Source organism: Atractosteus spatula, unplaced genomic scaffold (genome assembly GCF_055471065.1).
Source record: "Atractosteus spatula isolate fAtrSpa1 unplaced genomic scaffold, fAtrSpa1.hap1 Scaffold_1, whole genome shotgun sequence".
NCBI lineage: Eukaryota > Metazoa > Chordata > Actinopteri > Semionotiformes > Lepisosteidae > Atractosteus > Atractosteus spatula.
The window spans coordinates 618,352-642,361 of record NW_028296652.1 but is presented as its reverse complement, the minus strand read 5'-3'; the positions used below and the strand labels follow the sequence as shown (position 1 = coordinate 642,361).

General features: G+C 43.7%; 1 protein-coding gene and 1 pseudogene across 3 annotated transcripts; one reads left to right on the top strand and one right to left on the bottom strand.

Annotated features, from left to right (window-relative positions):
* The first annotated feature begins 3,370 nt into the window (after positions 1-3,370).
* On the top strand, positions 3,371-6,946 carry LOC148810268 (phosphatidylinositol 3,4,5-trisphosphate 3-phosphatase and dual-specificity protein phosphatase PTEN pseudogene; annotated as a pseudogene). Its single transcript, XR_016086795.1, has 2 exons — positions 3,371-3,473; positions 4,173-6,946. The product of XR_016086795.1 is annotated as a phosphatidylinositol 3,4,5-trisphosphate 3-phosphatase and dual-specificity protein phosphatase PTEN pseudogene (transcript).
* An 8,012-nt stretch (positions 6,947-14,958) lies between these two features.
* On the bottom strand, positions 14,959-23,623 carry LOC148810267 (uncharacterized). 2 transcript variants are annotated; one of them, XM_088909127.1, is made up of 3 exons: positions 23,141-23,623; positions 19,366-19,527; positions 14,959-16,267 (listed from the first exon to the last, which is right to left on the bottom strand). In XM_088909127.1, exons 1-3 carry the CDS (start codon positions 23,163-23,165, stop codon positions 16,230-16,232), a joined length of 225 nt encoding a protein of 74 aa, XP_088765253.1. In that variant the 5' UTR covers positions 23,166-23,623; the 3' UTR covers positions 14,959-16,229. The 2 variants fall into 2 exon arrangements, with proteins under 2 accessions (XP_088765253.1, XP_088765252.1); XM_088909126.1 differs by lacking the exon at positions 14,959-16,267 and having other exon boundaries at positions 17,632-19,527.
* Between the last annotated feature and the right edge of the window lie 387 nt (positions 23,624-24,010).

Genomic DNA, 24,010 nt, shown 5'->3' with positions numbered 1-24,010 from the left:
CTGCATGAATGTGGAAAAAATTTAGAATTACGAATTACGAATTGTTAGGAATGGTTGACTTACCTTTGAAAATGTCTGTGTTCACGGCTGACTTATTCTGTAGCGGATTTGAAATGCGCGTGCATTTGATCCTTGTTTAGCTCTGTGACAATGCGTCGGTTTTAGGAGCGTGGCTTGCCGTCGGGTACCTTTGAAGGAGATAAAGGGCCGGTGTGGAATCGCGGATGAGGTTTTCTTATAAATATTTTAGGAGCAAGCGATAAACCTCGGTCAAGAAACAAGGAAAATGATTCTTTAGAGAGGAAAAATAATATGCACCTGTGCTATGGAGATTTCAGCATGGTTCTGCAATGGATATCTAAGCAGCAGGGTTACCATTTAGTGCAGGGCTCTCAATAAGAAACACAGTGGTGCTGATGGGAGAAAAACGCATTTGCATGTGGATGTCAGGGACGAAGGCTAGAGGGCTGTAATTGCTGGTGTCGTGGGTGTCTAGTGGTGACTAGCGCTACTGCAGTAAGAAAAGTAATTTTCTCCGCTGTGTCACAGCTTGCTGTATCCACTATGTTGTGAACTTAAAACCATAATAAGACCATAACCACAGTAAATATATTGTGACAGAGGGAGAACACTTTGGGCCTACCCTCTAGAACCCTGTCTCTTTCAAATGTGTAATAATCATTAATAATTCCTTATACTTACAATATGTAATACAGCACTTTTCTAGACACTCCACTCAAAGCTCTTTACAGGTAATGGGGACTCCCCTCCACCCCCACCAGTGCACAGCTCCACCTGGATGATGCGCCAGTAGTCTCCCCACACACCAGCTCTCCATGGGGAGGAGAACAGAGTGATGAAGACAATTTGTTGCCAGCTTGTTTTCCGTCACATGAGCTCCAGATGTCAGGGATTAGCTGGCTCCTCTCTAGCAAAAACAGGTTTGCTGTCTTTCGGATGAAAGGACCTGCAATGTTTGTATTTTTGATTTTGCTGTGACTTTCTGTTTTTTTTTTTAAATGCTGTGGGAGTCGAATTGAAGATTTATAGTAACTGTAAGATTCTGTGTATGTAGTTGGCCTTTCGTTGTCGCTATGACACAAAAATTCTGGCTGTTTATATATTTCCGGGACACCCTTTCCTCCTGGCTCAGCATTGAGGGTTCGGATGTCTTGGGACCCACCTAGCACCAGGTCGTCCCCTTCGCGGCCTGAGGGCACAGGTTTCTACCCAACATTGTCTGACCTAACCTGAACCTGGGCTAACCCCCGTTTTCCCGCTAAGCATAGGGTCGCTTAGGGTCTTTTTTGCTCTCCTGCCTTCCGACATCCGTGACAGGCTGGTTGTGATCCAGCAATCCCAGTATGGAAATGTACTGTTTCTGAACAATCAGCGCAGCTGTATAAGCTACACTCAGCTGAGTGTGCTATAGAAGTGTTTGTCTCATTGAAGTGTGTTGTGCCTCTGTGTGGACAACCTCAGAGCACACCGCGCGGTGGAGCAATGGTTATTCAGCGCTGGGGCCCTGTGTTCAGGTCCACACCAGGGGTGCTCTCTGAGTGGAGTTATGTTCTCCCCGTGTTCGTGTGGGTGTGTGTGCGTGTCTGTGTGTCCCTGGGCCAGGCTCCAGCTCCTCCACGACCCTGAATCGGAAGAAGTGCTTAGAAAAAGGACGGATGGATGGAACACATGATAAGATAAAATGAGGTGAAAAGAAATCAGTAAAGTAAAAAGGCACCCCTTTATAAGAGCCAGGCTGGAAAGGTATGTTTTAAGATTCTGTTAAAAGTGTCAACAGGCTGCGATTCCCTCAGCTCCTCTGTCAGACTAGGACCTTATAGATCAAACTGCCTCTTGTCGAAGAAAAGTTTAGAAATTGTCAAAGAAAACTCTTCACTCAGGTTAGGTGTGGTCAAGCAGAGTCCTTTATTCATGCGCATGGGGAGGATACAATCATGCAGATCTGAGAGCAGCCTCTCATACAGATCTGGGAGTAACCTCTCCACCGAGATGGTAAATGCAACAAGTTTTATACAGCAAATTCACAGTTTCCATATTAGGGGTTGTTTTTCTTTCTACAAACATTTCTTTGTAATTGACCACGTTCTTCTTAAGAAGCAGTTTTACCTTGTATACAGACAATAGGAAGTATAGAAATAAAATGTGTGAAATGAGCTAGACATTCTGCAGTTGTAGCATTAATATCAAAAAGTCAAATAATATGTTTGCAATTGTTCTTTCATACTATTGCTAGGTAAAAGGCATTTTTCAAAGCCAACTAGTCACTATCTTATACACTTTAAAAAAGGCCAATGCTAAAATTCTTCCTCACTCTCCACGGGTCTTGGTCCTGCACTAACTAAAAGCCCAGTGTCGGAGGATCTGACAGGAGCAAACCTTGGGTGCAATACAGGCATACCTGTATATTCAGGAGCCAATCCATTTCAGTGAGATACTGTATATACGTAACAGTGAAGGAATCTTAAAATCACCTTGAAAACTAACAGGGAAACAGGTGAAGGGACTTCAAAACAGATGTAGTATATGCTCTCCCTCTGGGTTCGGTCAGCAGATGGTAGACTGGACAAGAGGGCATCGCAGTAGCCGACCCTAGCTTTTCAGCTATCGGGCTGCAGTTTCACAACATTTTAAGGTGATAAAAGGCTGTTTTTGTAACATTACTAAAAACATTAACATAGTAATGTTTTGTAACATTACTAATGTGGGTTTTACATTTTAAAACAGGATCTAAAAAAGCACATATGAAAGTCTAACAGGAAGTATGGATCCCCTAGTGTAACTGTCTTTTTAACCTGTTTTTAAATAATTTGTCTTATTTAAAGACAGGCCTAGAAAAACAATCTACCCAATCATCCGAGGTTCCCATTCTTCACTGATACTATAATCCTATTCCAGCAAGCAGACCAATATATGGCAATAAAAAAGAATACATTTTTCAGAGCCAGTCTCTTTCGTACGCATGAGAACAGCACCTCACCCAACTGATTCATCTGTAGTTGTGATCGGTCAAAATCAGTGTCTTCAAGTAGGACTCAGATAAGATAAGATCACTTTATTGGCCATATACAATTTCTTGCATTAGGAATTTGTCTTTTGGCATACCCCAGCTTGCTCTCCATGAGACACACAGACAGGGAGAGTCGCTTGGGGTCAGACCCCATTTATACGGCGCCCCTGGAGCAGGTGGGGTTAAGGGCCTTGCCATGGGAAAAGACAGGAAGAACAAAATAATGTGCCAATTTTAAAAATGAACAATGGGTCATCATTACCACAATACCTACATTTCTACTTAGTTATCTATGCTAACATAGGGGAACACGTCACTGTAGCAGGCAGGGCTGGGACCAGGATGTGGGCACTAGGAATAGCGAGGACCAAGAACAAGACAGTCTGGACCATTGCATCCCATCACCAAGCTGTGTGGGGCTTGGGGACAGGAGGGATGGGGAAAGGTGAAACAGCAAATATAGTCTGGGGCTGTAGGTGCCGTGGGATCGGTGCTCAACTAGAAACTGAGAGAAGGAAAGGGAGACAGCAGAGCAAATAAGGTTAGATGAAGAAAGAAGGGGAAGGACAGGGGAAATGAAGTGGCTGCAAGTGTTTGAAGTTCCAGGGAGGGTTGTTGACATCAGGAGAGCTGAAAGGTGCAGAGCCAGTAATTTCACATGGAAAATGTTGAAGTAAAAGCTTGTTTAAGAAGAGGTGGGAAAGTGAGGCTCACTCATAGGACCTGTGGATTGAATGTGTCAAGGATGGCTGCTTGAACCTCCAGTCAATCATTAACATGTGACTAAATAGAACCTGCTGTAAGCTCTTTCGACTGCAAGGCCTACACCTTATATCCTCTACATTAGATTGACTGAAACACCAAGGGAAGATATAAACAGGTCTTGGGATCTAGTGATAATCACTGCAATCTGAAAACACAATCAGGTTAATATGATAATATACATAATGCTTACCAACCTGAAATCAAGATAGAAGTGAGATTGATCTGTGTGAATCCAGTTGAGGACTGTTTTCTTTTACTGAAATGGATAAGTTTTTTGTGAATATTAAAAACAAGTCTTATAAACAGCTTTGAGAAAATGGTTGAAAAAGATTAGAACGGTGAAAGTTACAAAGTGATATATTTGATGACTAATCATTAGGAAAACGAATTTTACTTCACATTACTTTGCAAAATCAGGGCCAGTTTGATTCAGACTTCTACAGGGAAGTGAGGACCAGAGACAAGAAAGGAGTAACAATTCCCAGTCAGAGGCGCTACCTGTTGAAAAACCAGCTGGAATACAAACCAGTGGCGTTGCTGTTTCGCAAAATGGTGTTTGAGACCATTCCAATGTTCAGTGGAGGAATCCCCAGTTTGTTGGTTTATCAGCTCAAAGTCAAGATCCACACCTCCAACCCAGCGCACACGAGGCGAGAACACAAGTACATGTTCTTTGAGTTTCCACAGCCTCTGCCAACGTGTGGTGGCATCAAAGTGGAGATTTTCCACAAACAAAACAAGATGAGGAAAAAGGATAAAATGTTCCACTTCTGGATCAACACTTTCTTCATACCCGGACCAGAAGAAAATAAGGTTGAAAATGGAGTCAAAGAACTCAATGGAATTCAAAGTACAGAGCGTGGAGACAACGACAAGGGTTATCTAATCCTGACATTAACAAAGAATGATTTGGACAAAGCAAATAAAGACAACGCCAACAAAAACTTCTCTCCAAATTACAAGGTGAAACTGCATTTTACGAAAACCGTGGAGAAGCCATTGAATTCAGAGGCCAGCACTTCATTAACCCCGGACATTAGTGACAGTGAACCCGATCACTATAGATACTCTGACCCTGAAAATGAACCTTTTGATGAAGAGCAACATACACAGGTAACAAAAGTCTGAAATATTTTTATGGGAAGAAAAAACGAGAAAATAAGGAGAAAACTTGAATATAATCTGAAAAGCAAGTACCTTTTTTCAAATGGCAATAGGACATCGTGTCAAGTAAAATGCTACCAGTTATAGGAACTATTTTTTTTCCTGACTAATTTTGTTTTGCCCCATACATCCGCAAGAGATTGACACCATTGTCCAGTAGAGGAAAGGTTCAGTAGCTCTGTTGTGTATATACCTTTTTGTGTCAAAGAGACAATGGAAAAAGTAACACAATCAGGAGGTAAAAGACATCACTTTCCCATTTAATTCCAGTTTTAAGGTGGAGACAGATCATGTGTCACACCCGCTGCCATCAGTAACCTTCACACTAACAGTCTCGCCCCAATCAAGCAGCAGCTGGGGGCAGTCCCCGCAAACGCCGCAGATCAGACCCGTTAACCAATCAGGACAGCTCACTGGTGACCACACCCTCCACATCCAGACACATTTAAACCCTCTCCTGTTCTCATCTCATTGCTTGGTATTGGTAGCTCCTTAGGAACGCCTTGCCTCGCACTTTCACGGATGTCGGAAGGGACGAACCGTGGAGAAGCAGGACAGTGGAAAAAGACCCTATGCAAAGCAGCAGAACGGGTAGTTAGCCCAGGCTCAGCAGTGCAAAGAGTTCAGGAGTGCCGTATAGAAACCTGTGCCCTCAGGCCACGGATGGAGCAGCGACCTGGTGCTCGGTGGGTCTCAGGACATCCGATCGTCAATGCTGAGCGAAGGTGAATGAGAGACACGGAAATATATAGCCCCAGAGAGAGAGACACCGGAAGGAGAGCAAAGCACAGGAAACTAGGGACAGGACAGAGTAGGAGCGCCCTCTGGCTTTGTCCTTGACTTTTGTCTTGTTTCTTGTCTTGTCTGTTACATCCGGTGTTTAATTGTAGAATGGGCCTTCCCTTTGTATTCCATCACCAACTGTAGGTGCTAAATGCAAACAAAAAGGGTCTGTCTGCTACACCTCTCTTTCCCGCGAGAAGTACAAAGACCAGATTGCAGTTGGCCAAAACCATTACTGAAACGGTTTGCCTGCGTTTGAACAGAAGCAGTATGGATAAGGGATGGAAAGAGCACTTATGATGAGAGGAAGACAGACCAGGCTGGTTCGTGCACCATCTCCCAGCTTATTGAAATGCACCTTTCAAGCTTGCAAACGTTAATAATCCTTGGATGTTTATGGAATCGGCTGCTACAGCTGCTTGTGTTTTGTGGTTTTCTTTTTTTTAAAGCGTAAAGGTGCTAGCAAAGGCAGCTAGAGGGAGCGATTCACCTTCCACAGAATACTAATGGCCCTTGCATGAAGAGATTTGATGCTTTGGGGTCATACAAAATAAACATCTAGTACTTAACCACAGAAATGTGATTGCTGTTATAACAATGAAAAGTGGGGGAGGAGAAATGAGTGAAGATTGTTTTTTAATTGAACTTTTCTGCTCCTTGTTCAAACAAGGCCAGTGTTTTTGTCACTTCTGTCCCTCTCCTAGTGCACAGATACAGACAGCTGCAGAGTCCTGAACCAAGTCCCAGAGACTGCTGGAAGGCACTGAGTGTTGCAAAGAAAGATGTGCAGCGGATACTGGGGAGGACACACACACAAGTGGGCGGCTTGTTGTGATGCTTTCCCAGCAGGCATTTCTCCAGCTGGGGCACCTGCAGCACCCAGGGGTGGGCAAGAATATGAAACATGAAACAACATGAAAAGTACATTTTATGTACAGGGTTAGTCAAAATGCTGTTGTTAACTTGAACCGTTTATGAAAAATTAATTACGTGGGTTACTGTGACAAAAGAGGTTTCAAATGAAATCATTAATATTAAGGTTTCTAACAGTTACCTTACAATCCTTTGCCATCTGTGGAGGAGAACATAAAGCTTTAGTAAAATAACTGGCATTTATACTTGTTGACAATTTTGACTAACCCTGTATATATAGATGGTATTCTTACAGTTTGGCATATTAATTTTATTTTCTTGCTATTACAGGTTAAGGAATGGAGGCAAAGGAAGAGTGTTGTTTCACCAAGTGAGCAAAAACTGGTCATAACTGCCGTGAAAGAGCACAAAACTGCATCACAGCAGCTGGCTTCCTTTGCATTGCATTGCGAAGAGGAACATGTAAGTTGATGGCTACACTGATCTACCCCTCCACTCGATTCAAGGCTGTGGTGGAACTGGAACCATCATGGCAAGCAGAGGGTGCAAAGCAGAGTAACACCCTGCATGTGACACCAGTCCATCACAGTACTCACACGTATTCACACCACAGCCAATTTTCATAGCAGCCAATTAAAATCCATATTAATACAGAAAAAAAGACCTCCACCTGCATAATTCCCATCATGTGCAGTATTTAAGAAAATTTGGAAAATCGGTACTACAAATAACTGTAGTATTTCAATACTCTGGTTTCTACCCATCGGTCCGATGATATATTGGCGGTTTAATGGGATTCTGGCAAAATTGGCCCTAGGTGTCAGTATGTGTCTGGATTTGCGTCCAGCATCCTCAGAAGAGTGCTTTATGTTTTCTTTTCTTAATTTCATTTGATTACTACAGATTATTAGGTATAATACATTTGTGATCAATGTTTTTTTGTTAATACCCTGTTTTGTTAAAACCCTGAACCAGCCACCTGGACCACTGACTCCCCTGCCACCCCACCCCCCACACTATCCAAGCTAGATTCTGGAAATCACTAAGTGGAGTGAACTCACAAAAAGCTGCTGGACCTGACAGTATCCCTTGCCTGGTACTCAGAACATGTGCCTGGCAGATAGCTGATGTCTGTACTGACATCTTCAACCTGTCCTTGGCCCAGGCTACTGTACCTAGCTGCTTCAAGACAAACACCATTGTGCCAGTACCAAAAAAATCAGCACCCACATGCCTGAATGACTACCGCCATTCATAATGAAGTGGTTTGAAAAACTACTTATTCCACACATTAAAGCCAGCATTCCAAAAAGACTTGATCCTCTCCAGTTTGGTTATCGCACAAATCGCTCCAATCTTTATAGCTTTACTCCCCATGAAAACAAAGATGTCAGTGTGGTAAAAAGAATCTTTGGCCTTTAAGTGGGTGAGGGAAACCTTAGATATTATTTGTTTGGCAGGAAATTCGTGTTAGTGATGGATCACTTCCCATAAAGAAAAGAATGCCTGTTAGCACAATGGTTTCTCAGCCTACAAGGTTATGAATTTACGGTGAAACACAGAGTGGACCGTAAACATGGCAATGCTGATGGACTTTACAGGGCACATTGTTTCTGGGCACAAGTCACTCACCCCATTAGGTCTGAGCTAGGGGTGGGAGTGTGTGACAAAATGTGGGGCAGGGTCATAAAGGGAGGGTGCTTTGAGCACAGAGGTTTGAGAAGTCTCTATCTTATTTGACCCTGTCTCTTTAAAAATGTGTAGTTTTCTCTGTACTGGGGATGTGGAGAACTACCCATCCCAAGATGCCTTGGGGGGAAATGGCCTGCTCATTTTCTGTCTAAACAATCTCAGCTATGAGGGATTAGCTGCCTGCTTGCTGAATTTAAAAGGGAGTGGCAAACACAAGTTGGTGCCTTTTGTTAGGGAATGACCTGAAAGCTATTCTGGTTTTAGTGATGTTTGTTTTGGACCTTACCCGAACCCAACAGGAGGGGTCGTGTGTTCACTGCCCAGTGAAGGAGCTTGTTCTGGAGGTCTGCCTGCAGCTTCGGGGAAACCACCTTGCTCAGCAGCCCTAAGCGACTCGGCTGAGCAATCCAGCTGCTTCCCTACACCCTCTCATGTGCCACACTTTGCCAGCTTGTCTCCAGGGGTCCAGAAAACGGCAAAACCAAGAGACTTTCATCCACTCTGGGGACACGGTGAAGCTTCTCGACACTACAACAGAGGAGCGATAAGGGAATTCCCTTGGTGGCGGGTTCGCTGTGCTGCCGAGTTCAAGCCCTTGATGGAGCACCGATTGGGCCCAGGATTATCTCCAAGAAAACAGGCAGAGCAGGGGTCAGTGCTAGAATTGGCTGGTTAAGATCCTTGAATCAATTAGCTGTCCACAAGGCTGAATGTCCTTGGATCTCCAGTCAGTTCTTCCAGTCATTGACGCAACTAACACCCTGAACACAGTCCTCACATTCGATGTCAAGGTGTCCTGCAGCTTGTTTTTCTCCCTCTTAATTATAGCCAGCTACATTGAACCCAATAAAAAGTTAGCTGGCAGACACTTCCACCTCTTGGAGTATTTCACCCCAAAGATGAGCAGCACCTCCGAGAACTCTGTTCCTTGAGGAGACCTTGAGACCTTGAGGAGACCAAATAGAGGCTTCGGCCTAGAACTTGTGAAATGATGTACAACAAACAATGAACCCCTACCCACAGAAAGGACACCTGTCATCAACTCCGCGCTGAATAGTCCCCAAGAAAGAATTTATGCCAACACTAGTGTGTAGAACACTCCACGGCAAATCCCCAACTCCTCTGCAGTGGTGGCTTGTACAGGCTACTCCAGCTGGGCTTGCCATCCTCCCCTGCACCTAGCCTCTCCCTCCAGGGTCTATCAGGCCGATCCTCAAGAGCATCAATGTGGTGAACCTTGAGACAAAGTCTGTGCAAATCTTAAAATGTGAAAAATAAAACTCTCCACTGATGACAAACTCCAAATTTCTGAGGGCAATCGGCAACAACGCTGACATTTGGTTGTGCTTTCAAAAAGACAGAAAGCTTCTTTTAGCTGGAATGTTTTTTTTACTATATAGACTATTTTTGATGCCTTCCACATTCGTGTTACCTTGAAAAGCTGACTGAACACCTGCGGGCTTATGCTTATCATAGCTGCCCGCAGGCCATATCATCGGCAGTGGTCCATTTCTTTCAGTCTGCCTCCAGCTATTGACCACTTTTTGTGACCACCCTTCCTTGAAAAACTGAAATAGAAAATCACTGGACAGGTCAGAGCACAGTTGTGAATCAAAGGCTTCTCTAAAAACCCAGTATGCCTGAAGCAAGTTCCTTCCTTACTGCCATTGTGTGACGTGAGTAAGAGATTCCGATAAAAAACCTGGCTTGCAAGAAAAAAGAAGATGACTGAAATTAGTCAGAAGCAGTAGAGCAGTCTCTGCATTGACTGCAGTCGGAAAGCTCCGCTCTCCTGCCGATGTCAATGAGGTCTCGCCCACCTTCCTTGGGCAGCAGGAACAGCACACTCTGCTTCACCCAGTGCAACCCGTCCCAAAAGAAATCTACCAGGAGATTATTCAGGAGAATAACACGCACCAGCCTGTGCCACAGCACTGAGGATACCAGATTATCGATAATAAGGATAATCTGCCTCCGTAAGACATTTTCGACAACAACCCTCTCCAATTCTGCCATCTGCCCCTCACCTAATCAACTGTTCCCTCCCAGTACTCTAATGCCACACCTCCTGTTCCAAGCTAAAACCCCCCAAATAAAAATAAAAAAAAACTTTTCTCCATTTGATTTCCCCCCGGTATATCTGGAGATCTAGTCCTTTCCCAGTCCCTCAGCAGAAGAGCAGTGCTCTTGCCCAGCTGACCCTCTCAAAGACATCCTGGCAACAATTTAAGACTGCAATTTCCCAGCTATCTCAGACAAACACAACTATGTCATCCGGGGCTGGATTGTGGTGTTCGTAGGCCCTAGGCACTTGCACTCCGAAATGTGCAAAAAGAGGGGCAGACACCAATTGAATGACACCGATTGACACGAAGCACTTTAAACTATTCTAATGCTAAACCACGTGATTGATGGAGCGAGTTGAGAGACCATCACTTTGATACTTCTAGTTTCTAGAACAGCTGCTAGACAGCATCTGATTATTGATTACTGATTTCGTTTTTCATTAGTCACTAGTGTTTCCCTCATTCGTAGGCCCTAAAAATTTCATAGGCCCTAGGCGCTGTGCCTAATAGGAGATCCGGCACTGATGTCATCTGCATAAGCCACCACTTTGAATATTTGGGAAGACCTGAATATTCTGATTTCAATACCTCTGCAAGGAAACCACATGAAGCCTTCAATCGGGACACAATTTAAAGATTTTTCTTTTGTGCGATTTGTGAAAATGTTCACATACTTCATATCAACTAAGCTGTCAGCCCAGTCATTCACAAAACACAGCTGTGGTTTCATGGGCGAATCACCCGGGAAAAGTCCCATAAAATGATCATTCAACAAGGGCAAGTTGATGGGTTATTCCTTCTGAGAGATAGTCAGAGCAATCCAAAGGCATTTGTTCTCACATTGTGCCATCATCAGAAAATAAAGCATTTCCAGATCTTGCCTTGTGAAGAAGATGGACAGACGTTCTTTACCCTTGATGACGGAAATAACAAATTCACTGATTATTTTTTTAATACGGCACTGACAGGCAATACACTAAAATAGGGGAGTGCTTTTCATGAGCCAGTACATTTAACCATAACACTCATGATGCTGTAACCATCTACAGTATTTTACACCACAGGCTGGCCCTCTAACTTTAATAATGTGTTAATGTTTCTTTATTAGCCCTATACAATTTCTTGCATTAGGAATTTGTCTTTTTGCATACCCCAGCTTTTCTCCATGAGACACAGACAGGGAGAGAAGCTTGGGGTCAAAGCACAGGGTCAGCCATTGTACAGCACCCCTGGAGCAGTTAGGGTTAAGAGCCTTGCTCAGGGCCCCAACAGAGTAGGATTCCTCTGCCAGCCACAGGATTCAAACCGGAAACCTTCCAGTCACAGGTGCAGATCCTTAGCCACAGAGCCACCGCTCTCCATTACACTGTCATGCCTTGATTTGTGAAACATGTTTTTCATTATGATTTTTTAAAATATTGTACCATTAGACAGGCAATATAGTGAGATGGGGGGGTGCCTTTCATGAGTCAATACAGCCTCAACCCGAGTGTATTACACATCAGATCTCTGACAGCTGGAATTGTAACTGGTAATTTATCCAACACACTAATACGAGATGTCCTGCAAGTCATCTCATCGGAGTTCAGGAACAGTACACACCTTCACCGTGATACGACAGTAGAATTAAGTTTGACCCAAAAGACAGAGATAGTGCGACAGAGACCATGTCCCTTGGCCTGAATATCTACCGGTTTTGCAAATTGAGCCATTTGCTGACCATCTTAACACAAAGTTTGGGAATGGTTATGGGAATTCTAGTTGCCCATCTAAGGAAGAAGGAAAAAGTGAGCCTTCACCTGGATGCAACAGGAGGGGTAATCCCAAAACGTCCATTGCAGGAAAAAAGAAGTCAAAGTTACAGACAAGGAAGAGCACACAACAATGAGAAGCGTACTCAGCCACTCTCATTTTGCTGCTGAGTTTCAAGCTACATATGAGGGTAGCATATCAGGTGAAAGAAATGATGACTGTGAATCAAGTAACAATACAAACCCCCCATTTCTTCGATGACACAATTTCCTGTTGGGGAAACTACACTGCACGACTACCTCTGTGGAGCAGGATTTTGTCTGGTACCTTGGGTAGACATGCTTCAGACCACAAAGAAGGCACATCAATGGTGGAGGACGCACAAACAAAAGCCAGAGAGTATGTTGAGACCTGGTTAGGAACTGTCAAGCACACAATCCTTCACCACATGAGGAAACCGAGGCCAGCAGAGTCTATTAGAAAGATGAGAACTTTCCTCTAAGGTTGGTATAGAGAACTTTAGAGTGCCCCCCTGATAAGGTTTTGATGGTACCCTTGAGTACCACTAAGAAAAGTCTTGAACAGGAACAGTGGGCAAAGAGGGTGTCAGATGTAGGCAAGCTAACCAAAACCAAATTCTCCAGCGCACCTTCCGATCCCCACACGATTTGAGAGAGGTGAAAAAGAGACGACAATACAAATATTGGGCCGAGGGGCACACCGCAAGACAACAACTGAGGGCAGGTACGGCAGGGGAAATCAGGAACCCGGGAGTGTGCAGAATGGCAGCACAAAGAAGAAGGAAAAGTATCACCCAAGCACGTTGCCATGCTCTCTACAGGCAGGGCCATCGTGCTCATGCCACACCACGATGCTCGCTCCATTTCAAAAGTGCTAAGAGAGAAAACAGATTCCAGAAAGAAGGTATAATTTATATTATAACAATTTTTTGGCATGGCACCTTTTTCAGTGCATACGTGTTCAGGGCGTTCGTGGTGTCCAGGCTGAAGCTGGAGTCTGCTCATTCATCAGACTGACATGTTTCAGGAGGTGTGGGCAGTGGACGTTGGGAAATTGGAGTTCTTATGTTGTGACTTTTTTTGTTTTTTTTACTTTTTTCATTTGTGTTATTTGATGTGTGAGGGAGGGGGTGGGATTCTGTTGTTTGTGGTGATGTTGTTTTTGTGTCTTTTAATGGAATAAAGGTATTTTTAAAACCTCAACCTCTCTCAGTGCAGTGTTATTGTACTGTAGTGTCCAATAGTTGTCTGTATTAACCCCTCTCTCTCAGTGCAGTGTTAATGTACTGTAGTGTCCAGTAGTTGTCTGTATTAACCCCTCTCTCTCTCAGTGCAGTGTTAATGTACTGTAGTGTCCAATAGTTGTCTGTATTAACCCCTCTCTCTCAGTGCAGTGTTAATGTACTGTAGTGTCCAGTAGTTGTCTGTATTAACCCCTCTCTCAGTGCAGTGTTAATGTACTGTAGTGTCCAGTAGTTGTCTGTATTAACCCCCCTCTCTCTCAGTGCAGTTTTATTGTACTGTAGTGTCCAGTAGTTGTCTGTATTAACCCCTCTCTCTCTCAGTGCAGTGTTAATGTACTGTAGTGTACAGTAGTTGTCTGTATTAACTCCTCTGTCAGTGCAGTGTTAATGTACTGTAGTGTCCAGTCAGTCTCTATATTAACCGCTCTCTCTGTATCAGTCTGCAGAGCCAGCTTACCAACACATAGACCGTTGCTCTGTTTATGGAGACAGCCCTTCAGGTGAGCAAGGGACAGAGGACTCCTGGCCATCTCTACCTCTTTCCTCCTTCTTCAGACTCCCACCCTCTCCTTACTCAAATTCAGCCTGAAAGAGCTTTATTTGAATGACTAAGGCAATTAAACTAGTTGGACTTTTATTGTACAGCATTTATTAGAGGCTCTGTTCCTCAGGCTGAGACAGGAGATCACACACTGTATTATTATTATTATTGAGAGACAGGCTCACTGTCTGTTCCTCAGGCTGGGACAGGAGATCACACTGTAGTATTATTAGTGAGAGACAGGCTCACTGTCTGTTCCTCAGGCTGGGACAGGAGATCACACACTGTATTATTATTATTGAGAGACAGGCTCACTGCCTGTTCCTCAGGCTGGGACAGGAGATAACATACTGTATTATTATTATTGATAGACAGGCTAACTGTCAGTTTCTCAGGCTGGGACAGAAGATCACACACAGTTTTATTATTATTGAGAGACAGGCTCACTGTTCCTCAGGCTGGGACAGGAGATCACACACTGTATTATTATTATTGGGAGACAGGCTAACTGTCAGTTTCTCAGGCTGGGACAGAACATCACACACAGTATTATTATTATTGAGAGACAGGCTCACTGTTCCTCAGGCTGGGACAGGTGATCACACATTGTATTATTATTATTGAGAGACAGGCTCACTGTTCCTCAGGCTGGGACAGGAGATAACATACTGTATTATTATTATTATTATTATTATTATTGGGAGACAGGCTCACTGTCTGTTCCTTAGGCTGAGCCAGGAGATCACACACTGTATTATTATCATTGAGAGACAGGCTCACTGTCTGTTCCTCAGGCTGGGACAGGAGATCACACACTGTATTACTGTCATTGAGAGACAGGCTCACTGCCTGTTCCTCAGGCTGGGACAGGGGATTACACACTGTATTATTATTATTATTATTATTATTATTATTATTATTGGGAGACAGGCTCACTGTCTGTTCCTCAGGCTGGGACAGGAGATAACATACTGTATTATTGTCATTGAGAGACAGGCTAACTGTCAGTTTCTCAGGCTGGGACAGAAGATCACACACAGTATTATTATTATTGAGAGGCTCACTGTTCCTCAGGCTGGGACAGGAGATCACACACTGTATTATTATTATTATTGAGAGACAGGCTCACTGTTCCTCAGGCTGGGACAGGAGATCACACACTGCATTATTATTATTGAGAGACAGGCTCACTGTTCCTCGGGCTGGGACAGGAGATCACACAGTATTATTATTATTGAGAGACAGGCTCACTGTTCCTCAGGCTGGGACAGGAGATCACACACCGTATTATTTTGTAAGGCAGGTCTTGAGCTCAGTTAGTCATGAAATAGTCCTTATGCGGGTTCTACTGTCACAAACAATCCAAAAGAAAATAATTGAGGGATACCCAAAGTCAATTCTTGATCTAAGTCCAGAACCAGAAAGATTAATCCAGAAAAAAGAATGAAGAACACAATCCAGAAGTTGAAGACGAGAAACAGGCCAAAGTCCAAAACCAGGTAAAGAACCCAGGTAAGAAAACAGAAAAACATGAACTAAGAACAACAAACTGATTGGCAATTTTGTCATCTATCTACAGGACAGCACACTGCCCTTGGTTCACTCCTGTTTTGTTGTCATCCTTTTGTCTGGAGTCTGCATGCTCTTACTCATACTTCCATGGGATTGTATCAGGTGCTGGTGCTCCCTCCCTCCTCCTCCTCAACTGTGTGTAAGCTGTTTAATTGGCATCTCAACACTTCCTGCCTGCCCAGTAAAGCACCAGCGTTGACTTTCCAGTGTTGAGATGGTTTCCAGGTTGATGCAGCCTTTAACAGCAAGAAGTGTCTCCCTGATAGAAGGTGGATGAATTAGTACTGCTTCATTTTTATATTTATTATGCCCTACTCCATTGTGCTGGTTATTGTGATGTGCCTCCATGTCCAAATTTGGAAGACGTTGTTAGGCATGTACCTGAGGGTATATTCATGTCCTCTGAGGTATTTTATACCTTTTGTTTTTTACAGTCCCACAGTGGCCCCATAACACAAATTTAGAAAGGTTTTTGTTCTGCTGTTGTCATGGGTTTTTGCTGGGGGGGTGTTATAAACAGTTATTGACATCATCGCTGACATTACTTGTGTTAAATGCTTAAATGCTGTCATTGAGACATCATTCATAATGAATTTTCTCAGGAGAACAGCAGATTGTTATTTTATACTTGTCTCATGTCGGCGAATCCCGTTACCAGCCAGACAGAAGTCTTCTCCAGCCTCCTGGGAAAAACAGCAACAAGAAGAACACTGATCGCGCCCAGTAATCTTACCAGGATGCTGGAAACTGTGGAAACGGCACAGCGCCTGAGCAGAGTGGGGGGAAAAAAAAGGACGCAATGTTGGAGTTAATGAGCAAAGAGACAGAAATGGTCTTTATACACACTTGTGGCTACACACTCACTGCTAGGGCCAATTTTCCCAGAAGCCAATTAACCTACAAGTATGCCTTTGGACTGTGGGAGGAAACCCATGAGAATAGGATGGGAACATGCAACCTCCACCCAGACAGCACCCCAGGTCCAGAATTGAACCCAGGGCCCCAGAGCTGAGAGGCAGCAGTGCTATACACTGCACCACTTCACTCCTTCCTGTTAAAAAGCCAGGTAACCTACTGTGCTCTGGGCTTTCATGTAGGCTGACCAGAGGAATGTTTTGACAGCAGGACCTTCATGTTGTAGAGTCTGCATTCTGTTTTAATGTTGAAATATACAGTTACGAGCATACCTGTTTACCCATATGTTAGAACAGTGCCATTTACTGTATTTAACCCCCCTATGCGTGGTGAGTCGAAATACTGGGAAAAACATTTTTTTTTAACTTAGATATTCCATGTTGGATTAATTGTGAAAACGTGAAAGCATGTGAATGTATGTTGCCAGACTCAGTTTTTGGAATTTAATTTTGGGTTTGACTCGTGTCTTGGAAATGGCCCTGGTCTGCCCAGCCACTGGCTGTTGAAGTAGACCTGTCTTCTTTCAAGACACAGTGGGTGAGCCTGTAGTCATATCAGCAGGCGCTTCTTTACGCAGAGGGAGGTTGGAGTGGGGAGCAAGCTGCCCAACCATGTTGCTGAAGCCAATACCCTGGATCTTCTCAAGAAACTAGATCTAAATACCAAACTGGCTCCCCCCGTTTCTATAATCTTAATGCTGTCAATCATTATTTTCTATGACATTTAGTCTGTTGCGGCACACAGTGAAATTTACCATTTGCTTTGCTTTGCTTTGAACTGTGAGATGTGATGCACTGTACTGTGCTACCTGTGGTGAAGCCTGAGAAAAGTGAAGCACATTAAACAATTTGTTTTTTAGTATTCTTTTTAGACTTTTAAAAAACTCTGTCCCTGTACTCTCGAGCTAGCTTCTTAATAAAAGCTTGTTCAATAAAACAACTCAAGGTGTCCGAGTCTGTAGGAGGAACACTGGGGAGCAGGTCTGCAGTTGAAAGACTCAAAAACTGGTGACCAACACAGGGATACTACTAATTACCATTTAAAAAACTGATTTGAAAGAAATAGTAAAAACTGTTTCAAATAACACCCATGGTATTGATCTCAAAGGAAGGTTGTAGAATCAGGAAACGTCTTATTGAAATTACAATTATTTTGTCATAAAAAGGGTGAAGTCTTCCACATATAGGTCAAAGAACTCAGTCGGGAGGAGGAAACCTTTGGTTTAGTTTTTACATTTCTACAACAAGGCTCATAAAACTGTCAATGAATACAAGGTTGCAACAGATATTCAGAAAAGTAACTAATCTCAAATGCATCATTGCTTTAAAATCTTCCCATTTTACAGGCGACCGGTAATACTTTACTGTAGGGTAAAGCAACTGCCCATTGGATTAGAACAGCTGGCTTTCATGATTTAAAAGTTACATCAATAAATTCATGTACAAATTGAGCCTTTTCTGTAGCTGCTCATCCCATCTGTTGCAAGAATAGTTTCCCTGGGGTTTTTAAGCTATTCTTCTGTGTGCAATCCATGCACTGATAGATTTTTAAACCGCTTGATACACTCTTCCCACACGGCAGCTGAACAGCTTCTGTTCTTCGTGGACATGTAGGTGTCTTTTTAGGCTCCCTATTCTAAAACTCCTCCCACACTGACTGCAGCTGAACGGTCTGTCTCCTGTGTGAGTGAGCTGATGCCCTCTTAATTGTGTCAAATCAATAAAGCTCTTCCCACACTGACTGCAGCTGAACCGTTCCCCTCCTGTGTGAGTGCGCTGATGTGTTTTTAAGTTGCTTAATTGACTAAAACTCTTGCCGCACTGATTGCAGCCGAACGGTTTCTCTCCTGTGTGAGTGCGCTGATGCCTTTTTAACTGTGTTAAATCAATAAAGCCCCTCCCACACTCACTGTAGCCGAATGGTTTCTCTCCCGTGTGAGTGCGCTGGTGGTTTTCTAAGGTGCCTACCTGACTAAAACTTTTTCCACACTGCAGATGAACGGTCTCTCTCCCGTGTGTGTGAGCTGATGCCTTTTTAATTGGGTTAAATCCATGAAGCTCTTCCCACACTCACTGCAGCTGAATGGTCTGTCTCCTGTGTGAGTGAACTGATGCCTTTTTAATCGTGTTAAATCAATAAAGCTCTTCCCGCACTGGCTACAGATGAAAGGCTTCTCTCCACTGTGAATCAGCTGATGCCTTTTTAATTTTCTTAACTCAATAAAGCTCTTTCACACTGACTGCAGCTGAATGGTCTGTCTCCTGTGTGAATGCGTTGGTGAGTTTTTAAGTGGCTTGAATTACTAAAGCTTTTCCCACACTGACTGCAGCTGAACGGCCTTTCCCCTGTGTGAGTGCGCTGGTGCTTCTTTAAGGTGCATGACGAACTAAAGCTCTTCCCACACTCACTGCAGCTGAACGGTCTCTCTCCTGTGTGAGTGCGCTGGTGGATTTTTAAGTTGCCTAACTGGCTAAAAACCTAACTGGTTTCACTCCTGTAGGGATCCTCTGGTGGCTATCTGAAGTGTTTAACGGACAGAAATGCTGTTGCTGTCTGTGCTGTGGTGATAGTTTCTCCATTTCATTTGTGGAAGGCCTGGGCTGACTCTTCCTGACCCTCTGCAGCTTCTCTCTTTGCAAGTTCCCCCTGTACTGACCCCTCTCTGCGTGCTGTAACTCAGTAATGTCCTCTTCGCCATCAACATCACATCTCTGTTCTTTAGTATAAATCAACTGGGGACGCATGTCCTGCTCTGTAAGGTTTAAAACATCCATTTCCTCTTTTTTGAGCTCTTGTGCAGACACAGACTTCTGTTCATTAAAATGTTGCTTTGCAACATTCTTCATGTCCAGATTAAAACATTTCTCTACAAAGTCATCAGATACTGAGAGCCCAGGTGTCTCGCTCTCAGGCTCGGTCTTCATCCTGGGCACAGAGTCCAGATCCTCACCACTCTGTCCGCTCTCTGTGTGCTGCGCACTGAGTGTCTCTTTCCCTCCTGCAGCAGTGAGCTCTGTCTCCTGCATCAGACTGGAGCCCCTCTCCTCTTCACTGGGCTGCTGTCCAAGAGGAGCCCTCTCCCCAGCATCAGGGAGAGCACTGACCTCTGACCCTGCAAACATAGGACAAAAGAATGAGACCTTTGAGTCAGGGTCAAAACCAAATATAAAGTACCTGCATATTAAAAAAAACAAGATAACATTGAACAAATGTTAACAATTGCCTACCTTCAGATATTATAAGTATGTTTGCTGTTATATTCCAAGATTAAGGTAAAATGATAGTGAATGAACACAATAAGGTTTCTATTGTTGAGTCAATACTACAACACTGCATCCAATTATTCAAACTCCATGCATATTCAATCACAGAAACCAGCAAAGCAGGTCTAACAGTAATCGAGAAATCAGCTGCAACAAAATTAAAACTTCAGATTTAAAAAAAAAGGAAACTTTATTTGCATAAGAATTATTCCTAAGGAAGACAGAAAACAATGAAGAGACCACACACCACAAAATAACCCACCTAAATCTCAAACCACAGGGAAGTGATAGCCCAAAAAATCAGTATAATGCACTAGAAACAAATGTAAGCATCAATATAAACGCATCAAACAAATGATGACATGATATAAAAAGGAGGCTTGCAAATCTGAAATTTCAAAATGTCAAACATACAGCCTGCAGGGTGAAAAGAAGTTTTTATTTGGACCACATTCCCCCAGAATGCCTTGGAGAATGTTCCAGTGACCTTATTAGTCACCAGATCAGTTGGCAGAAGACACCTGATGACTTTACAACCAGGCCACTGAAGTGAGTGGATCCTTATGAAACTGGACAATTGTGTAGGATTTCAACTGGAGACAACAGCTGCTGAAAGAAAGGATGTCTTCATGAGCTACTGTCGTGAGCTGTCCAGTTTGTTCAGCCTGTGTAATCTCTCTTGAGACACAACATACATTTTCTCCTGGTATGCAAAAATATAGCACAGATTCTCTCTGAATACAGGCTGGCCAGGGGAGAGACATTGGGGGCTGTAGGAGTGTAGATTACAGGCTGGCTGGGTAAGAGAGACACTGGGGCTGTAGGAGTGTGGATTACAGGCTGGCTGGGTAAGAGAGACACTGGGGGCTGTAGTAGTGTAGATTACAGGCTGGATGGGTAAGAGAGACTTCAAGATTCAAGATTTCTTTATTTGCCATATACAACGAGTGTATTGGAATGCTTACTTGTCCAGCTGTACGCAGTAACATTAGAGAAAAAACAAATAGGCACAAATGACAGACATGCACGATAAATTTACACAATAGACGTTATAATACAGCCAAGACAGGACATAATGCAAACAGTCCAGTACCTTAAAGTCTTAAAAGTGCAAGTGCTAATACTTGCAGGTGCTAATCTGAGCTGTGTATGATGCGGACTGCTTGGGGGAAGAAACTGTTTTTCAACAATCTATTGGTCAGTGTTCTGATACTGCGATACCAACTACCAGAACCCCAGGGGTAAAAACAGATTACAGATTAAAGATAGGGCTGTAGGCCGTCATATAAATGGCTGACCCTGCACTCTGACCCCAAGCTTCTCTCTCCCTGTATGTGTATCTCATGGAGAGCAAGGTGGGGTATGAGAAAAGACAAATTCCTGATACAAGAAATTGTGTATGGGCAATAAAGTGATTGTATCTTATATGGGTCAGTTTTCACAGAAGCCAATTAACCTATCAGAATGTCTTTTTGGCTGTGGGAGGAAACTCACAGGAATACAGGGAGAGCATGCAAACAGATTACAGACATGTAATATCACTCCATGCAGACAGCTCCAAAATCGAACCCAGGGTCCGAGTGCTGTGAGGCACAATAATAATTACCGCAACACCGTGACGCCCCTAGGAACAACAGTTAAGAGAACATCTATAAAAAGTGTGAAGTAGCGAACAAACAATGATAATAATTGCTTAGATTTATATTGCACTTTTCTGGACACTCCACTCAAAGCGCTTCACAGGTAATGGGGATCCCCTCCACCACCACCAGTGTGCAGCCCCACCTGGATGATGCGACAGCAGCCAGAACGCTCCCCACACATCAGCTATCAGTGGGGAGGAGAGCAGAGTGATGAAGCCAATTCATAGATGGGGATTATAAGGAGACCATGATTGGTAAAGGTGGGGAGAAACCCCTACTCTTTTCGAGAAACACCCTGGGATTTTTAATGACCACAGAAAGTCAGGACCTTGGTTTTACGTCTCATCCGAAGGACGGCGCCTGTTTACATTACAGTGTCCCCGTCACTATACTGGGGCATTATGACCCACATGGACAGCAGGGTGAGCGCCCCCTGCTGGCTCCACTGACAGCTCTTCCAGCAGCAACCTTAGTTTTTCCCAGGAGGTCTCCCATCCAGGTACTGACCAGGCTCACACCTGCTGAGTTTCAGTGGGCTGCCAGCTGTAAGTTGCAGAGTGGTATGGCTGCTGGCTAAGGTAAGAGAGACAAAATCACTCATCGTGTACATTTGTAATTACGACACTTCACTGGTGTGCCATTCTGAACATGGCATGTTAAACTATATAGAAAATCTAGATCAGGACAGCCTAACTGCAATTCATAGTGATTTGTCATTGTCTTACTTTCTGAATGAAAAAAAACGTATTTTTCCAGTGATTGTAACACTTTGGTATGACAAATAATATGCTTCAATGCCAGAATAAATAATCGGGGAAAAAAGCCCACAGTGGACATTCATAGTTGAGATTATAGGAATGTTAGATATCAGGTGGGGAGCTGTGTCAGCACGTGTAGGCTACAAAGGAATAAGTAAAGGTTTATTCCCTGCTGAAAAGAGAAGAAAGAAAATATGTGTCAGCACGTGTAGGCTACAAAGGAACAAGTAACAGGTTTATTCCATGCTGAAAAGAGAACAAAGAAAACACAACGTTTCAGCTGTGGAGCCATCTCTGGGTGTAAGAAAGACAGGGCAGATGGGCCATAGCAATAGAGCAGAAATCGCTCTTTTTTTCCTCAATGCGTTCTCTCATGCCATGTTCAGAGGGTCGTACTTTAAAAATGGTACAGCAAATGTTCTTCTGCCTCAGGAGTTTGACAATCTGTAACATTGTCTCTCACACCTCGGTGTCAGAATTGTGAGATGATTTTATAATCAGGGGGAAGGGCCCATAGTAATAAGCAGAAAGTGCAATCACCTTTTCCCAGGGCAAGTTTTGTGTTATTGTGAGTTTTTTAAATTGGTGTTCGAGTTTCTGAAATATACATAATATATACATAAATATACATACATAAATACAATTTAAACAGTCACTATTTATTTGGATATTCCTTTTCACCGAGGACGTCTACAGTATTCCACCCGGATCAGTACTGATCGAGGAGCGCCATCTACAGGCGAAAGGTGACATAACACCACAGCAGCGGCATTGAAGGTGGAACGAAAAACGCGATTAAGAAGCCAACTTCAGCCTCGCCTAAACTGGAGCATCATTAACCAGAGTCTGACACCCCTGATATGAGTCTATGTAAGTGTGAACGTGTTTTCAGCCCTGTTACTGTTTTCAGTTCCCTAACCAGACACCTACAGCTCAGTTTGCAGAAAAGAACTCAGCTGCTACATCACACAGATCTTTGCCACTACACTCACGACAGTGAGGAAGATAAAGACACCTTTTAAACACACAGAAATAGACTTCATACCCGTCACTGGACTGACCTGGCAGCTCCGGTTCCGTGTCCATTTCTGCCTTTATTTCTGTGGTGACTTCACAGTGAAGCGTATACCCAACACGATCTGTCTGTCCCCGATCTCCTCCTGCCCCCAGCTCCTTCTCCCACAGCTGCTATCTGCACTTCAGGCTCTCGTTTTCCTTCTTCATCTGTGCGATCTCACCCCCGACACTGTCCTCCACACACTGCGTGATTCTCAGCGCGGCCCGTCGCACCAGAACCCAGCCGACGCTTCGGAGTTTGTCTTGAAACTCGTTCTCGGAGTCAGACATCCTGTTTCTGAAAACCTCTGACACTTCATGCACGATCGACTTGAGTAAAACCTCCATGAAAGAGTGAAGTTCGGTTTCCAGAATTAACACACAACTCGCCATTTTTCTACAGGGTCGATTTGTGCATGAGGGCGAGAACTGCTGCAGCCACGACTCTGAGTTTGCTTGCACACACAGCGAGAAAACAGGAACTGATTACTCGTCCCACAAAGACGAGTTCCGGGTCAAGCTGCGCTCACATAGCGACTGTTGCTATGAAACAAAAAGGGGCTTCTGCGCTGTGGACTGTTATTGTCAAATCGCCGCCGACTTTGCACAGTTAAATGTATCAAAGACAGTTGTAAAAGGGCTTCAGAAATAAAAGAATATTGTAATTTTGAATGACTGACTTATTTTTTAAACATTTTTGTTGCAACAGTGATACCGGTTATACAGTACAATACACACGAGAGTACGTATAACATCAGGGCACGTAACCTAGTTGCATCTTACAAAAAAGGAGGTAAATAAGGTACGCACAGCTTCCATATTCTTACATTTAGAAATAGTTGGGTGATGGCTCCTTTGATGAGGACATTGAGACT